The sequence below is a fragment of the Bos indicus genome, chromosome 11 (genome assembly GCF_029378745.1).
Source record: "Bos indicus isolate NIAB-ARS_2022 breed Sahiwal x Tharparkar chromosome 11, NIAB-ARS_B.indTharparkar_mat_pri_1.0, whole genome shotgun sequence".
Lineage (NCBI taxonomy): Eukaryota > Metazoa > Chordata > Mammalia > Artiodactyla > Bovidae > Bos > Bos indicus.
In genome coordinates, this window is record NC_091770.1 from 38,548,507 (window position 1) to 38,563,884 (window position 15,378).

A 15,378-nucleotide genomic window follows, 5' to 3' on the forward strand; every position below is an offset into this window, starting at 1 on the left:
TGTAGCCCAAGGACAGTACACAGGGACACAGGGTACCCCTTCCAGAAATTACCACCATAAAAGGCCGAGCAGTAATACAGGGCAGCCTTGACTGGCATTACAGCTTGCCTAAGGGGCCGTACTCAGGAGGTGACTGCTGACCTTAAAATCGAGGCCTCCCTTAGCAGTTCATTCAGTTCGATCGCTCAGTCGTGTCTGACCCTTTGTGACCCCATGGACCGCAGCAGGCCAGGCCTCCATGTCTATCACCAACTCCCGGAGTTTACCCAAACTCATGTCCATTAAGTTGGTGTTGCTATCCAACCATCTCATCCTCTGTTGTCCCCTTCTCCTCCCACCTTCAATCTTTCCCAGCATCAGGGTCTTTTCCAATGAGTCAACTCTTTGCATTAGGTGGCCAAAGTATTGGAGTTTCAGCTTCAACATCAATTCTTCCAATGAACACTCAGGACTGATTTCCTTTAGGATGGACTGGTTAGATCCCCTTGCAATCCAAGGGACTCTCAACAGTCTTCTCCAACACCACAGTTCAAAAGCATCAATCCTTCAGCACTCAGCTTTCTTTATAGTCCAACTCTCACATCCATACATGACTACTGGAAAAACCATAGCTTTGACTAGACAAATCTTTGTTGGCAAAGTAATGTCCCTGCTTTTTAATACGCTGTATAGGTTGGTTGGTCACAGCTTTTCTTCTAAGGAGCAACCATCTTTTAATTTCATGGCTGCAATCACCATCTGCAGTGATTTTGGAGCCCAAAAAGTAAAGTCTGCCACTGTTTCCACTGTTTCCCCATCTATTTGCCATGAAGTGATGGAACCAGATGCCATGATCTTAGTTTTCTGAATGTTGAGTTTTAAGCCAACTTTTTCACTTTCCTCTTTCACTTTCATCAAGAGTCTCTTTAGTTCTTCTTTGCTTTCTTCCATAAGGGTGGTGTCATCTGCATATCTGAGGTTATTGATATTTCTCCTTGAAATCTTGATTCCAGCTTGTGCTTCATCCAGCCCATCTCTTTCAGAATTTTCCACAGTTTATTGTGATCCACACAGTAAAAGGCTTTGGCATAAACAACAAAGCAGAAACAGATGTTTTTCTGGAACTCTCTTGCTTTTTCGATGATCCAGCACAGGTTGGCAATTTGATATCTAGTTTTTCTGCCTTTTCTAAAACCAGCTTGAACATCTGGAAATTCATGGTTCACTTATTGTTGAAGCCTGGCTTGGAGAATTTTGAGCATTACTTTACTAGCGTGTGAGATGAGTGCAACTGTACGGTAGTTTGAGCATTCTTTGGCATTGCCTTTCTTTGGGATTGGAATGAAAACTGACCTTTTCCAGTCCTGTGGCCACTGCTGAGTTTTCCAAATTTGCTGGCATATTGAGTGCAGCACTTTCACAGCCTCATCTTTTAGGATTTGAAATAGCTCAACTGGAATTCTATTACTTACAACTAGCTTTGTTTGTAGTGATGCTTCCTAAGGCCCACTTGACTTCACATTCTAGGATGTCTGGCTCTAGGTGAGTGATCACACCATCATGATTATCTGGGTCATGAAGATCTTTTTTGTACAGTTCTTCTGTGTATTCTTTCCAACTCTTCTTAATATCTTCTGCTTCTGTTAGGTCCATACCATTTCTGTCCTTTTTTGAGCCCATCTTTGCATGAAATGTTCCCTTGGTATCTTAATTTTCTTGAAGAGATCTCTAGTCTTTTCCATTCTATTGTTTTCCTCTATTTCTTTGCAAGGATCATTGAGGAAGGCTTTCTTATCTCTCTTTGCTATTCTTTGGAACTCAGCATTCAAATGGGTATATCTTTCCTTTTCTTCTTTGCTTTTGGCTTCTCTTGTTTTCACAGCTATTTTTAAGCCCTCCTCAGAGAGCCATTTTGCTTTTTTGCATTTCTTCTTCTTGGAGATGGTCTTGATCCCTGTCTCCTGTACAGTGTCACGAACCTACATCCATAGTTCATCAGGCACTCTGTCTATCAGATCTAGTCCCTTTAATCTACTTCCCACTTTCACTGTATATCGTAAGGGATTTCATTACGAGAAGACTCTACACATGGACATCACCAGATGGTCAACACTGAAATCAGATTGATTATATTCTTTGCAGTCAAAGATGGAAAAGCTCTATACAGTCAGCAAAAACAAGACCAGGAGCTGACTGTGGCTCAGATCATGAACTCCTTATTGCCAAATTCAGACTTAAATTGAAGAAAGTAGGGAAAACCACTAGACCATTCAGATATGACCTAAATCAAACCCCTCCCTGAGCAGGAGTTTTTATTTTTCCCTTAAGGCTTTGATGTTTTTCAAACAAAAATATAAAAGATCCAGAACCTCCCCTTAAGCTTCTTCACTAAGTAGTGGGTTTTTAGACAAGACAGAGGCCTGCTGTGGTGAGTGTAAGGGTGTGTGGTCCCTAGAGTATTGCCCAGAAGCCTCTTTTTCCCCTTCTTAGAGGGTTTTCTTACACGTTTCTTCCCCACAGCCCTCTGATGTCTTTGCCGCCGACCTTTTCTTCCGTACTCCAAAGTATACGCAGACGGTTACCCTCATGTCGTCCTATTCATCTTTCCTGAACCCCAATTTCTTCAAGTAGCTCTCATTTTGCTCACAGCTGTTTCGCCTGCCCGGTAACGAGCCTGGCAGGCAAGGGGCGGAGGAAGCAGTAACTTCGGTCACACGGTGGCGCCCGCGAGCCTCCCAAAGCCCTAGCATCACGTCTTCTCATACTTGTCCCGCCCCACCCGCGCCGGGGCGCAGAACGAGCCGCACCCCCCGGCCTTCCCCGGCGGGACAGCTGAGAGCGTGCTTCGGCATCCCAGCAGGCAAGCGAACGGCTGCAGCTGCGTCCGGCCCGCGCGGGAGGTGCGGCCGGCTGCGGGCGGCCCTGGCTCCAGGCTCCTCCTCCTGCCGATCCAGCCTTTTCCCACCCAGCCTCCACCCCTCCTCGGCTCGGCGCTGCAAATCCTAGGCTTCTCTGGGAGCGGCGGCGGGAGTAGCGAAGGCGGTCGGAGGAGCGCAGCCGGCCGACCGCACGGATCACCCGGGCAGCAGCGGCGGCGGCCCTAGCTTAGCCCCGGAGGTGCCCTGGGGCCCAGCGCGCCCCAGCGAGGCTAGCAGAGAGGCGGGGCTGCAGCTGGCCAAGGGGGAAGAAAGTGAGCGTGTCTGCGTTGTGTGCGTGAGAGAGTGTAGGGGGCGACAGGCTCAAATTAGGGCGGCAGAGAGGGCAGGGGATCCGGGGTGCGGCTCCCCAGTGTCTCCCCGAGCGGCACCCGCTTCCCGGCACCCCTCACCATGGACCTGCGCGGAGTCGGGATGTGCCTTGGCCGCAGCGCGCGGGTGGCTGCCCGGCCCTGGGGGTGCGCGGGCGCGCGCGCGGAGATGGCGAGGTAGGATGGCCGTCCAGCGCGACCCCTGCCGCCCCAACCCAGCGGCCCCTGGGCGGTGCAGCTGACTCGCTGGAGCGCACAGGGGTGTGGGCGGAGGCGGCCCCGCAGCGCCCGCGTCTTCGGGAGTCGCTTTGCCTTTTCCACCCACTCGCACCTGCCACCGCGCGGATACCATGTCGAAAGCGGCTGGAGGCGCATCGGCGGCGGAAAGTTGTCCTCCAACCTCTGCCGGCCCGTCTGCGGCCGCTGCCGTGGAGGACCTGTCCAAAGTGTCGGACGAGGAGCTGCTGCAGTGGAGCAAGGAGGAGCTGATCCGTTGCCTGCGGCGCGCGGAGGCCGAGAAGGTGAGCGCGATGCTGGACCACAGCAACCTCATCCGGGAGGTCAACCGCCGCCTGCAGCTGCACCTCGGCGAGATACGCGGGCTCAAGGTGAGCGCTGAGCTCGGCAGGGCGGGGAGCTGGGCGCCCCGGGGAGGTGGGGCCAGACGACTTTCCCTCCTTCCGTCAACAGGTAGTGCTCCCCTTTCTCCCTGTCTGCAGCGCCCCACCCCACCCCCCCCGCTTCCCTTCCCCAGCCCTTTGGAAACTTTTCCAAACTTCGGAGACATTCGGTTGTCTCTTCTTCTCCATATGGGGCGCGCTAGCGTCGAGCTCGGTGGTCCTTTGTGGCCCCAGGAGCGTGCTCCAAGGATGTAGCAAGGCTGGGAGGTCAGCGATGGGCCCGCGGAATCTTTAATTTCTCAGGAAACCTGGAAAATCGGTGCTTTGGGGAGCCGGGTTACAGCCAGGCAGGAAAAAAACAAAAACTAGCGAAGGGTTGAGTCCAGAGCGTCTTCGCCCTTGGAGATCAGGGACACGATAGCGTTGCTCTGGCGCCACGACTTCTCCATGGGGCATAAAGTGAAGAAAGGGACGGGGGAGAGGGGTTGACGGGGCGCCCAGGGTGAAGCCCGGCGCCATCCCTGGAGCTGGGCTATGTCTCATCTTGCAGAGAAGCTTACCTCTGCCTTCCCGTTCTGTTTTCTACCTGTTCCGATGCTTTCCTTCTCCTCGAGTTAGACTGGCATCATCTGGGGTTGCCCGACCGTACCATTTGCCCCGGATTTGATTATAAGTTCATCTAGCCTGGGGTGAAGGGCAAAGGGACCCAGTGTGGGAAGCACAGGGATTTGAAAATGTAACTCAAGTATCAGCCAATGATGCTTTTCCTTTCTTTGCTATTAGGGGAAAGAAAAGAACAAAAGAAAAGCAAAACAGTAAAGCCCCAAACCCCCACTAAGTTTCTTTTCTCCTGGCAGCCTCTGAGTGTGCCTGCAGTGTGCCCGCCCCAGTGGCTGCCGCAGATGAGTGGTGGGGAACCGCCCTGCCCCTGTGTACCACAAACTTCCTTTCCTCACTGCTTGCGCTGGTGCCTCCTGGTATTCCTTCCTCTCATTGTTTTCTTTTGTTTATAGGAAGCCAGACACAAACGAAATCTCTGAAGGAACCTGGGGAGCAAATACCCGCAGGCACATGCTGTTCTTGTCTCTCTTCCACTCCCACCCGACTCCTCAGGCCCTAGACGCATTCGGAATTTCCTCAGCGGTCCAGCTCTAGGATTCTGGGGCAGAGGGGAATGGGAGGAGCAGAAGGCAAGATGCTCACCTGGGTGCTGGGCCCACTCCAGGTGGAGATGGCCCTGCCCCGAGGCTCCAGCTGACTGTCATATGGTCCCTAGAGTGGGTGCAGTTGGGAGAATCTCAGTTAGAAAAACCCCAAGGCTTTATCTCTCTTTTGGTTTAATTCATTACTAATGGACTATTTATTAAGTACTAGACTCTTGGGGGATGAGAGGCAGGCCAGGGTAGTGGGGAGATCATCTCAGGTGGGTTTGCATCTACAGTAGAATCCTCATTTGGCCAGGAGGGTGAGCTTGGGTAATTAATTTCTCAGAGCTTCATTTTACTCATTAATAAAATGCAAATCATAGTAACCATCACCTTGGGGGTTGTGACAATTTTGATAATGTAGGCAAAGGTTTAATTCTGGACTTGTCTACAAAAATGGTGGTTATTGTCATCAGGTGACGATGCATAAGTGTATGTATAGCTGTGAAACTTCCGGATCAGTCAGTTTCCTAGGCAAAGCTGGACCCAGGTATAGTTCATGATGGTCCAATTTCATCCTCTTCTATGGCTTGAACTATAATATGACTTGGGAGAGTTTGTAATTAATTTCCTAGAGATTTTGATAGTATGGAGCATTGACATAAGTGCTTAGAAATACTTGAAAGTTCTTTTCATTTGTGTGGACTGTGTGTGTAAGTCTATGTGTAAGTGGTGTGGGGAATGGGGGACCTGGTCTTGATTCCAGTAACCTCATTTAGAGGAATACCTATACGGCCAGTTAAGAGTAGCTATGACACCTCAAGTAGTCTCCCTTGTGGCTGGAATTTGTGACTAGTCCACCAAGTTCAGAAATGATGGGGCAGGTTGCTGCTGTCTGACACAGCCTCTACTTCTCATCCCCATCATCCGCCCCTGCCCAGGCCCCCCTCATCCCCCCAGGGCTATGGTAAAGCCCTGTCAAGGGGCCAGCCATCTTCCTTCCCTTCCTCATCTCGGCTCAGAAATTCCGTGGACACCATCATGATCCATAAATGTCATTGACTAAATAAGTAATAGTATATTTATTTTCATTTAATTGGAAGGAAGGGAATTTATTTTGTGCCCTCTGTTGGTTTGGGACTCTCAGCTGAAGACTATAAGTTTGGAGTAATTAAGGCCATAACACTTTGCCTTTTTTTTTTTTTTAATGTCTCTTTCTGTGAGCTGCCTTTGAAATTGCATTTCAATATTTTGAAGGCTACTAGGTGGTACTCTGGCTGTGGACACGGGGAGATGGAAGCAATATTCTCGTCCTTTGAGGGGCCTATGACTAAGTCCTAGCATTGGCTTGGTAGTGCAGGGTGGAGCAGTGGAAAGTGAAAGGTTTTGGGCCCTGATAATTTGGGTAGCATGGGCAAATAACTCACCTTCTTGAGCTTTTGTTTTTTTCATCTGCTAAATGGGTATATTATTTCTGCATGAAGTTTGATGAAGATTAAATGATACACAGATGAAGAAACCCAGTGAGGTTCAATACCTTTCTTAAGGTCACACAGATATGAAATGATCCAAGTAAGCTGATTTTTTTTCTTTTGGCTGGTTGACATTCTCTGGTTGGGATGCGTCTTCCTAAAAGGGGTTCGAGAAAGGAGATTCTGGTTAGGGTGCTGATGTTGAAAGGGATGAATTCCTAAGAACCACATTCCTGCTCTCTGAACATGTACCAGCACTCACATGGCTCTGGCCTAGAATTTTGGCAGGGGAGGTTGGGGGCAACTGAATCTCTATGGATTTATCTGCAACACATTAATTTTCCTCCTTGCTCTCCAACACACTAATTCCCCATTCTGCAATGATGGAAAAACAACAAAATAATTCTTTAACCTCAGTTATAGCACTTGAGGGGTTTCCCTGATGGTGCAGTGGTGAAGAATCTACCTGCCACTGTAGAAGATGCAGGTTCAGTCGCTGAGTTGGGAAGATCCCCTGGCAACCCACTCCAGTGTTCTTGCCTGGAAAATACCATGGACAGAGGAGTCTGGTGGGCTACAGTTCATGGGATCACAAGAAAGTCAGACATAACTCAGTGACTGAGTGCACGCACACACACACGCAGTGCTCAAGAGCCCTAGGTATGAAATTTGGGATGATGTGAATTTCAAGTGATTATACATTTAGTCTTTTAAAAAGCCCACTTTAGACAAATGGGTAACATCTAGTGGCCTGTTGCAATGTTAAAAAAAATACTGTTTTGAAAAAGACAACCCAAGTCTTAAAGAGACAGATTTGAAAAAACTAGCTCACAAGGTTATTATCAAGCTGGTTGCTTAGCTATTCATTAGAAGGCAAAGGAAATAGCTAAAAATTGGAGAGGACATAATATTTGCAAGAACCCAGGTGGCGCTAGTGGTAAAGAACCCACCTGCTAATGCAGGAGACATAAGAGATGCAGGTTTGATCCCTGGGTTGGGCAGACCCCCTGGAGGAGGGTATGGCAACCCACTGCAGTATTCTTGCCTGGAAAATACCATGGACAGAGGAGCCCGGTGGGCTACAGTCCATGGGGTTGCAAAGAGTCAGACATGACTGAAGCGAGTTAGCACGCATGCAGTGAAAAAAAGGAATAGTAAATAAATGAAATTTAAAAAAGGGGATACTGATAAAACTGAATGAGGCAATACCTATCCCTTCAACCTCAACTAGAATTCTGACACTTGAGCAACACAGGTTTGAATTGCTCAGGTCCACTTTTATAGGGATATTTTCACGAGTAAATACTGCAGGGCTATGATCTGCCATTGGTTGAATCCGTGATTGCGGATCTGGTGTGTATAGGGCCGACTGTAAGTTGCATGGCTTTTCAACTTGGCCAGATGTCAGCACCCCTAGCCCCCAGCTTGTTCAGGGGTCACATGTATATATTTCACTCCATTTGGGAAGCAACCCATGGTGGCACAAGTCCTGTTTACTTCCCAGTTCTGGAGAAAACAGGAATAGTTGTAGGATAGTCAAAAGGTAATATTTTCACATGGGGATTCAGATGAAGAAGAACATGACTTGAACTTTCTGTGAAATACCAGAATTAAGCTAAATGTGCAAGAATTTTTGAAGCTGCGAAAGATTGATTTTGTTTAGCATTATTTTCTTAGAATATCCACAGCTTCTGATTTTCCATAAGGCACCCGTGTCAAGGGATAATTTATTCTCTTATTACTATAGGCTCCAACACAGCAGGAGCCAGCAGAAAACAATAAGAAGCCTTTTGTCAGCAGCTAGAGCTGTGTCTCGTTTGGATCACTTGCCTGGGGCTTTAAAGGGTTGGTCGCTCCATCAACACCTATTAAGCATTCACTGTGTGCAGTGCACCAAGTCAGATGAATCAAATATGCAAAGAAAGACACTGAAATGGATTGTTGCCCTCCAGAAGCCATCTACATTAGAAAAGAAAAAAAAATGATGCCCAATGAGTGCTCTAAGGAGTGTTTCCCACAGGCAGGGAGCAGTGAGTAGAAATTCACTCATTCGTTCTTTCAGACCTGGTGCTCCTGCATACCCGGTGCTCTTCTAGGGCTGGTGGAGTCCTAGAAGTGCAAGCTCTCCTCTTAGGCAAATTCACAGACAGGACAAGGTAGTTTTTTCTAGTTGGAAATTTAGACCTAATCAGGGTTCCTAGTTGGCTGGTTCATAATTAGAGGGGTCTAAAAGTAGAAAGGCAGGAGAAAGCCTATCAGGCCTGGTCCAAGGGTTTCTTCATTTTCCCTGGCAAAGGGAAGGTGATGGAGGCAGGAGAGATGTCACCTGCAGGGAGAGTGTTTGAAGATCAGTCTGGCCAGGGAGAGCTTGAATTGGAATGACTGAGGGAAGTTAGAGGCTGGGCAGATCAAGGCTGGGAGACCTGGGGATGCTTTTGGAGACAGCAGGCCTGAGGTCAGAGGTGGCACTGAGAAGCGGAAGAACTGGATGGGCATTAGACACAAGGAAACAGAGCCATTGGTAATGCTAGGAGTTAGAATCAAGTTGGAAACTAAGCTGCACTGATCCTCTTTCTCCTCAGGCCTTGAGAATCACTCCTGCCTTAGGCCTCATGACTGCCAGGAGGTGCCAGGCATGGTTGGTAGATGTTTTATGGTTTACTTTCTAGTCAATATCAAGGAAAGTGTTGGAATCAGTCTGAGTTTGAGAGAATCAGGTCCCCTCTCTGAGTGCCTCTAGTTCTGGGTCGTCTGACAGTCACAAGACCAGAGGTTTTCAAGCTTTGTGAAGCAAGGGAAATCTTAGGTAGCTGCCCCCTTTCACCCCCTCCAAAGGATGATGCTGCAAGAAACAGCTACCCCTTTTACTCTGTGTGAATGGAGACTAAATGGGGATTTCACAGTTAATTCTGAATTCCTTGATTTCAGGTATCCACAGTAGGGGTGCTGTGTGTGGGATACACAGAGGTGAAAGGAACAGATGGGTCTCCATTCTCATGCCTCTGGTCCTGTGAAGGAGGAGACTTGACCAATAGTCACACTCAACCATGTGTGATTAGAAGTTGTAAAAAGCCCAACAGGGGGGCCGTTGAAGGGGTCCAGCATGGAAGAGGACTCCCTTTAGCCTGAGTGAAAGGGGGAAGGGCTCATCCCTTGGGCCTGAGACCCGCCAGCATGGGTGGGGCTCAGTGCGTGATGGGGAGGAATGGTCTCACTTTGTGCACTGCCTCCAAGGGTAGCAGCCGCTGTTATCTCCCTCTACCTAGACTGTGTAGCCTCCTAGCTGGTCTTCCAGCTTTCACCTTATCCTGTCTCCCTCACTTCAAGTCACTCCCTCCTTCCATCCCCCAGCAAACTCTTTTCTGCACAGAACACTGGTGATTCTTTATAGAATGAATCACATCATGTCAATCCTTGAGCCTCAGCTCATCGACAGTCCAGAATTTTCCTGTGGCTCCTGTGGCCCACATTACCTAGCCCTGGCACCCACCCACTTGGACGCCGCCTCCCAGACCTCCTTCCTCACTCTGCCCCTCCTGCTCATTCCGCTTTAGGTCCACGAGCCTTGCTGCAGCTTGAGCCACACTCGTCTCAGGGCTTTTACACTGGCCTTTCTCGCTTTCAACAAATGTTTGCTCCTTGATTTCTCCCAGGTCTTTGCTCAAATGTTTTCCTTCTCTGCAGAGGTGCTTTCTCTTTATAGATAGTATTTTTTCACCTGCTTTAGTCTTTTTCCCAGCACTTTTTACTATATGACATTACGTTCTATACTTTTTGCTAGTCTTTCCCACCAAAATGAAAGCCATAGGAAGGTCAAGGTCCTTCAAGGTCAAGGTCCACAGTCGATGTCCTTGCTGTGTCCACTGATCTCTCCCTAGCACCTGGACTAATACCTTGCACATAATAGATGTTTACTAAATATTCATGAAGGAATCACCATTCATGCTGGAGAAGTAGGCCAGTTAAGAGGACTGGGAGCCTTTTGAGACTTACAGGATTTTGTACTTTATCCTAAGGGCAGTGAGACCCTTTTAAGGGTTTGAAGTATGGGAGTGACAAGGTAGGTTTCAGAGGTAGAGTTCAGGAGATGTGTTTGGCTTGCAAATGGGAGGTGAAGGAGAAGGAGGTGCCAGGCACAACTACAAATTCTTATGAAGAGAAACAGGATGGGTGGAGGTGGCATGTGCTGAGAGGTGTGATTTGGGGAGGGGAGTCTGGATATAACACAAGAGCTTGAGTTTCCATGAGATGCCTGGGAGACCTCTGGCGGTTGGGGGTGGCAATAAGGGGCTGGATGTGCAGGATTGAAGCGCCACCAGAGGGCAATTATGCTGCTCCCTAGTGAGGGATCAGGGCTGCGCATCCCATGTCATGGGCTGAACACCAAGGCTCTGTTTCTTGTTTGTGGTGATGAAAAGTCTGCTGCTTCAGAGCTTTTAAGTCTTTCGCAGGTCACAAGTAGCCATCTTTCTTTCTTGAAGGTGAAGCAGGGACCCTTGTCTTTTTTTTTTCTTTTTCTTTTTTACCGATTTCCTGTTAATGAACTGGCTGCTCCCTCAAGACTGACTGGATGACCTTGGACAGGTGAAGCTTTTCGAGGTCCAGTTTCCCATTCTGTAAAAGACCCATGATAACCATTATCCCCTGAGGGTTTGGTGAGAAGTAGATGAGATAATGCAAGTAAAACATAGGGCAGGGAGCATAATCGATACCCATTGTTTTTATTTATATGGATAGCTAGGCATCTTTTGGAGAAGGCAATGTCAACCCACTCCAGTACTCTTGCGTGGAAAATCCCATGGACGGAGGGGCCTGGTGGGCTGCAGTCCATGGGGTCGCTAGGAGTAGGACACAACTGAGTGACTTCACTTTCACTTTTCCCTTTCATGCATTGGAGAAGGAAATGGCAACCCACTCCAGTGTTCTTGCCTGGAGAATCCCAGGGACGGGGGAGCCTGGTGGACTGCTGTCTATGGGGTCGCACAGAGTCAGACACGACTGAAGCGACTTAGCAGCAGCAGCAGGCATCTTTAGCTTGCTCTCACCTTTTCACTTCCTCCCCTAACATCACAGAGAATTCACCCATTCCAGACTCCCAGTTCCCAGGAGGTCTGAGCCTAGTGCCCCGGCCCATACACGATTACTCCTCCCTTGAATGGCTGTGTGTCTCTTTTCAGGATATTAACCAGAAACTCCAGGAGGACAACCAGGAGCTGAGGGACCTCTGCTGTTTCCTGGATGATGACCGGCAGAAGGGCAAGAGGGTGTCCCGGGAGTGGCAGAGACTGGGCCGGTATACGGCGGGGGTGATGCACAAGGAAGTGGCCTTATACCTGCAGAAGCTGAAGGAGCTGGAGGTGAAGCAGGAGGAGGTGGTGAAGGAGAACATGGAGCTCAAGGAGCTGTGTGTGCTGCTGGACGAGGAGAAGGGCCCGGGCTGCGCGGGCAGCCGTTGCTCCATCGACAGCCAGGCCAGCCTGTGCCAGCTCTCCGCCACCACAGCACCCTACGTGCGGGACGTGGGCGACGGCAGCAGTACTTCGAGCACCGGCAGCACCGACAGCCCCGACCATAAGCACCACGCGAGCGGCAGCAGCCCTGAGCACCTGCAGAAACCCAGGGCAGAGGGCAGCCCGGAACATTCCAAGCACGGGAGTGCCAGCCCCGAGCATCTGCAGAAAGCTAGGGCCTCCGGGACCCCAGATCACCCCAAAGCTCTCAAAGGCCCCAGCCCTGAGCACCACAAACCCTTGTGCAAGGGCAGTCCAGAACAGCAGAGGCACCCACACGCAGGGAACAGCCCGGAAACGCTGCCCAAGCACGTGCTGAGCGGGAGCCCCGAACACTTCCAGAAGCACAGGCCCGGCGGCAGCCCCGAGCACACCAGGCACAGTGGAGGGAGCCCCGAGCATCTGCAGAAACACGCCCTCGGTGGGAGCCTGGAGCACCTCCCCAGGGTCAGGGGCACCAGCCCCGAGCACCTCAAACAGCATTTCGGAGGGAGCCCTGATCACAAACACGTGGGTGGAGGCGGCGGCGGCAGCGGCAGCAGCAGCAGGGAGGGCACCCTCCGAAGGCAGGCGCAAGAAGATGCGTCAGCCCATCACCGGAATGTCTACAGTGGCATGAACGGTGGGTCAGTACGTGCTGCGGAGCTGGGGCAACTCTGTAGACAGTTAAGATGATGAAAGGCTTGCCAGCCACGTAAGAAAGTGCAGGTGCCAGCAGTCGCTGGCCTGGAGGTGTGTGGGGAAGGGCAGCATATATTTGCCCCCAAATTATGATGCGTGTTACTCCCCCTCCATTTGTCCTCGTTTTATGCATTTATCAGGTAGCCTGGAGAATGCTGGGGAGGAGGGGGCAGGGGAAGGAGAGGAAAACAATAATTCTGTGGGACCCTGAGTGGTTAGGGTGAGATGTCGGTCATTGAAGATAAAAATAGAACCAATCTAAGATTTCTGTATCTTGAACATTTTCCTAGTTGTGTATAGTTTCCTACCGGGCTCTGCTGAAACAGGTGACCAAAGCTTTTTGAATCCAGTTAACAGCTTTTATGTGCAGGAAGAAATAAGTATTTATTATGAAAAACAATAACACTAAAAAAGAACTAGGGCATCCTTAAATGGCTTGAAACTGGGTTGCCAGGCGCCTGTAAACATGCCTTACTTTACCTTGAGAATGTTTTGCACTGTGTTGGGGACTTTAACAGGAATCTGTGACTTTTCTTTCCATCTGGAGTGCATCAAATGATTTCCTTCCCAGTTCAGTCAAAACCCACCCGATCCTCTCACCAAAGTCCCTCAAACGTATTCTGAGTAGCATGCTCTTTTACATTGTGAGTCGTCTTTCTGGTTATTTAAATGTTCCTTTAAAATGTACAGATGTGTTTGGACATTCTTTTGCTTTCCAAAGCATAACAGCCACTACATTTGCTGAAGCACCCCTAAACCTGACTCCAAACCTTTTGGAAGAGGTTTAATTTTCTGCATCTTGGTTCTGAAACCACTTTGAACTCTAGAGAAAATAGTTTTCTGTTTAAAAAAAAAATCCTCACAGTTCTTTTATGTTACATGTGGCTGAGTTAGAACTAAAATGACAGGTTTTGTGGAGTTTTTGCATTCAAAAAATTTCAGTATCTGAGGTTTTTCACTTTATTTGAAAGCTGCCCCAGAGTCTGTGTGCAGTCAGCTCTGAGCAGTGGTCGAGGGCACTCATTTTAGCAATGACACAAAGGGGTAAATTTTCAATATTATACTTGGGGATTTACCTGTTGGATTTCATTTCATCCTAATCTCATAGTGCTGAAGATTGACTCCTGAAGCTTGGCTTCTAATACATTCAATATTTTAAGCACGGATTTGGAACTGGAAAGAGCAGGAAAGGGCGGATGCCGTTGCTTTCTCAGTTGTGTGTGCTGGGAGGTGGAAGCCAGGAGAAGCCAGTTCACTGCTGCGTCGAGGCCACTGCCTGGCTGGCAGGGGCTTTTCCTTTGCTGATGGGCTGACGGGCCCTCCCTTGCACTTGCTCTTTCCTGGGGAGGTGCAGGAGCGGCCTGATTGCAGGGCAGCCTCAGCTGTGTAGTTCTCACACGCGATGAAATTCTTTTAAAAAGATATTTTGGTTGTGTTGCTATCACAAGATGTATATATCACCAGCCATGAAACTTGACTTTGGGGGTAATGGGTTAATGGGAAGGTAAAGTTGATGACTTCCATTTCTTGATTATTTTTTAACTAGCATGACAAGTAAATGTGCACACTATTTTGAGGAAATTTTGTATCTTGAACCCAAATAAAGATTACTTAAGGGCGGGTGGTTCACTTACAAAACAATTCTTCTTGCAAAAGAAATTATTTAGATTCAAACTGCGGCGCCTGGGACTCGGGGATCGGCGCTGGTCGCCGCCGTGGCGTGCGGGCCCATGGAGCACCGCATCGTGGGGCCCGGGCCATACCGGGCCACCAGGCTGTGTTTTTTTTTTTTTAAAAAAAAAAAAAAAGAAATTATTTAAATAAAGAACTTCTCTAATTAATGTACGATTTAACTTACCAGAAGAGATTTTAGGTGCAGTTTTTAAGCAATTTGTGCTAAGTAAGGTCTGTCTCTAGATTGAGAGGACATTACATCATGGAATCTTATTGCCTGAGTTCAGACAAATTTCACAGGAAAATTATTAAAAAAAATTTATTTTAATTTAGTTAAAAATTTGATGTAACATAGATGTAGTCTTTAGAATGAAACCATAGCTTCTTGTTTACTTCAGGTTTTCTCTTTCAAAAGTGACAAATATTCTGACAGTTGATATCCTCACCAAAGTGTATTTGTAGTCCATTTGCATTGCATTTTTATTTCAATAATTAATTGGAAAATGAAGAGGCACGATGAGATGTTTATGGATCATCAGCCTGGAAACTTGGGCACTGGTAGCCTGTGTTTATCCTGCTGTTGCAAATTAATTTTTTATATGGATGGTAAGACATGACTTTTCAAATTTTTAAATCCCCACACACTTTGGTTGAATTACTGGTTTATAAACAGATAGGAATCAAGAGCGAGGTAAATCCCAAATTGCAAATTTGCTGAGTCATTTACAGAGCCCTTCAGTGTGGGGTTGGAGTAATGGGTGTTTTGGATGAGCACTTAAATGTTTTTGCTTGAACACAAAGCAGGTGAAAGTTGTGAGGGAGTCATCTTGTGTGATTTGGCAGGTGTAGCAGCATTCCCGACTTACGGGTCTACCGGTAAGCCATCCCTAGTTGTGACGATTATATCTCCAGATGGCTGTCAAATGTTCCTGGGGTAGCAAGATGGCAAAATTGCCCCTGGTTCAAAATCACTGCTTTCGAGCAGTGTTTTTTAGTTTGGCTGCTGGTTAAAATCACTGGGCTGACTTTGTAAAAACACTGGTGCATGGA

General features: G+C 48.3%; 1 protein-coding gene across 9 annotated transcripts in view; it reads left to right on the forward strand.

The window, feature by feature from the left end:
- Positions 1–2,763: 2,763 nt before the first annotated feature.
- The window catches only part of CCDC85A (coiled-coil domain containing 85A), a 229,910-nt gene continuing 217,295 nt past the window's right edge, over positions 2,764–15,378 (forward strand). For 3 of the 9 annotated variants that reach the window (XR_002181747.2, XR_002181748.2, XR_011569253.1), the window contains exons 1-2: positions 2,766–3,834; positions 11,641–12,599. Coding sequence is in view for 6 of the 9 variants with exons in the window: in XM_070798689.1 (XP_070654790.1) it covers positions 3,577–3,834; positions 11,641–12,595 (1,213 nt within the window). In the remaining 3 variants the exon portion in view is untranslated. Of the gene's footprint in view, positions 3,835–11,640; positions 12,600–15,378 lie in introns of all 9 variants that reach the window. The other 6 variants (XM_070798689.1, XM_070798690.1, XM_019970188.2 and 3 more) reach the window with 4 other exon arrangements.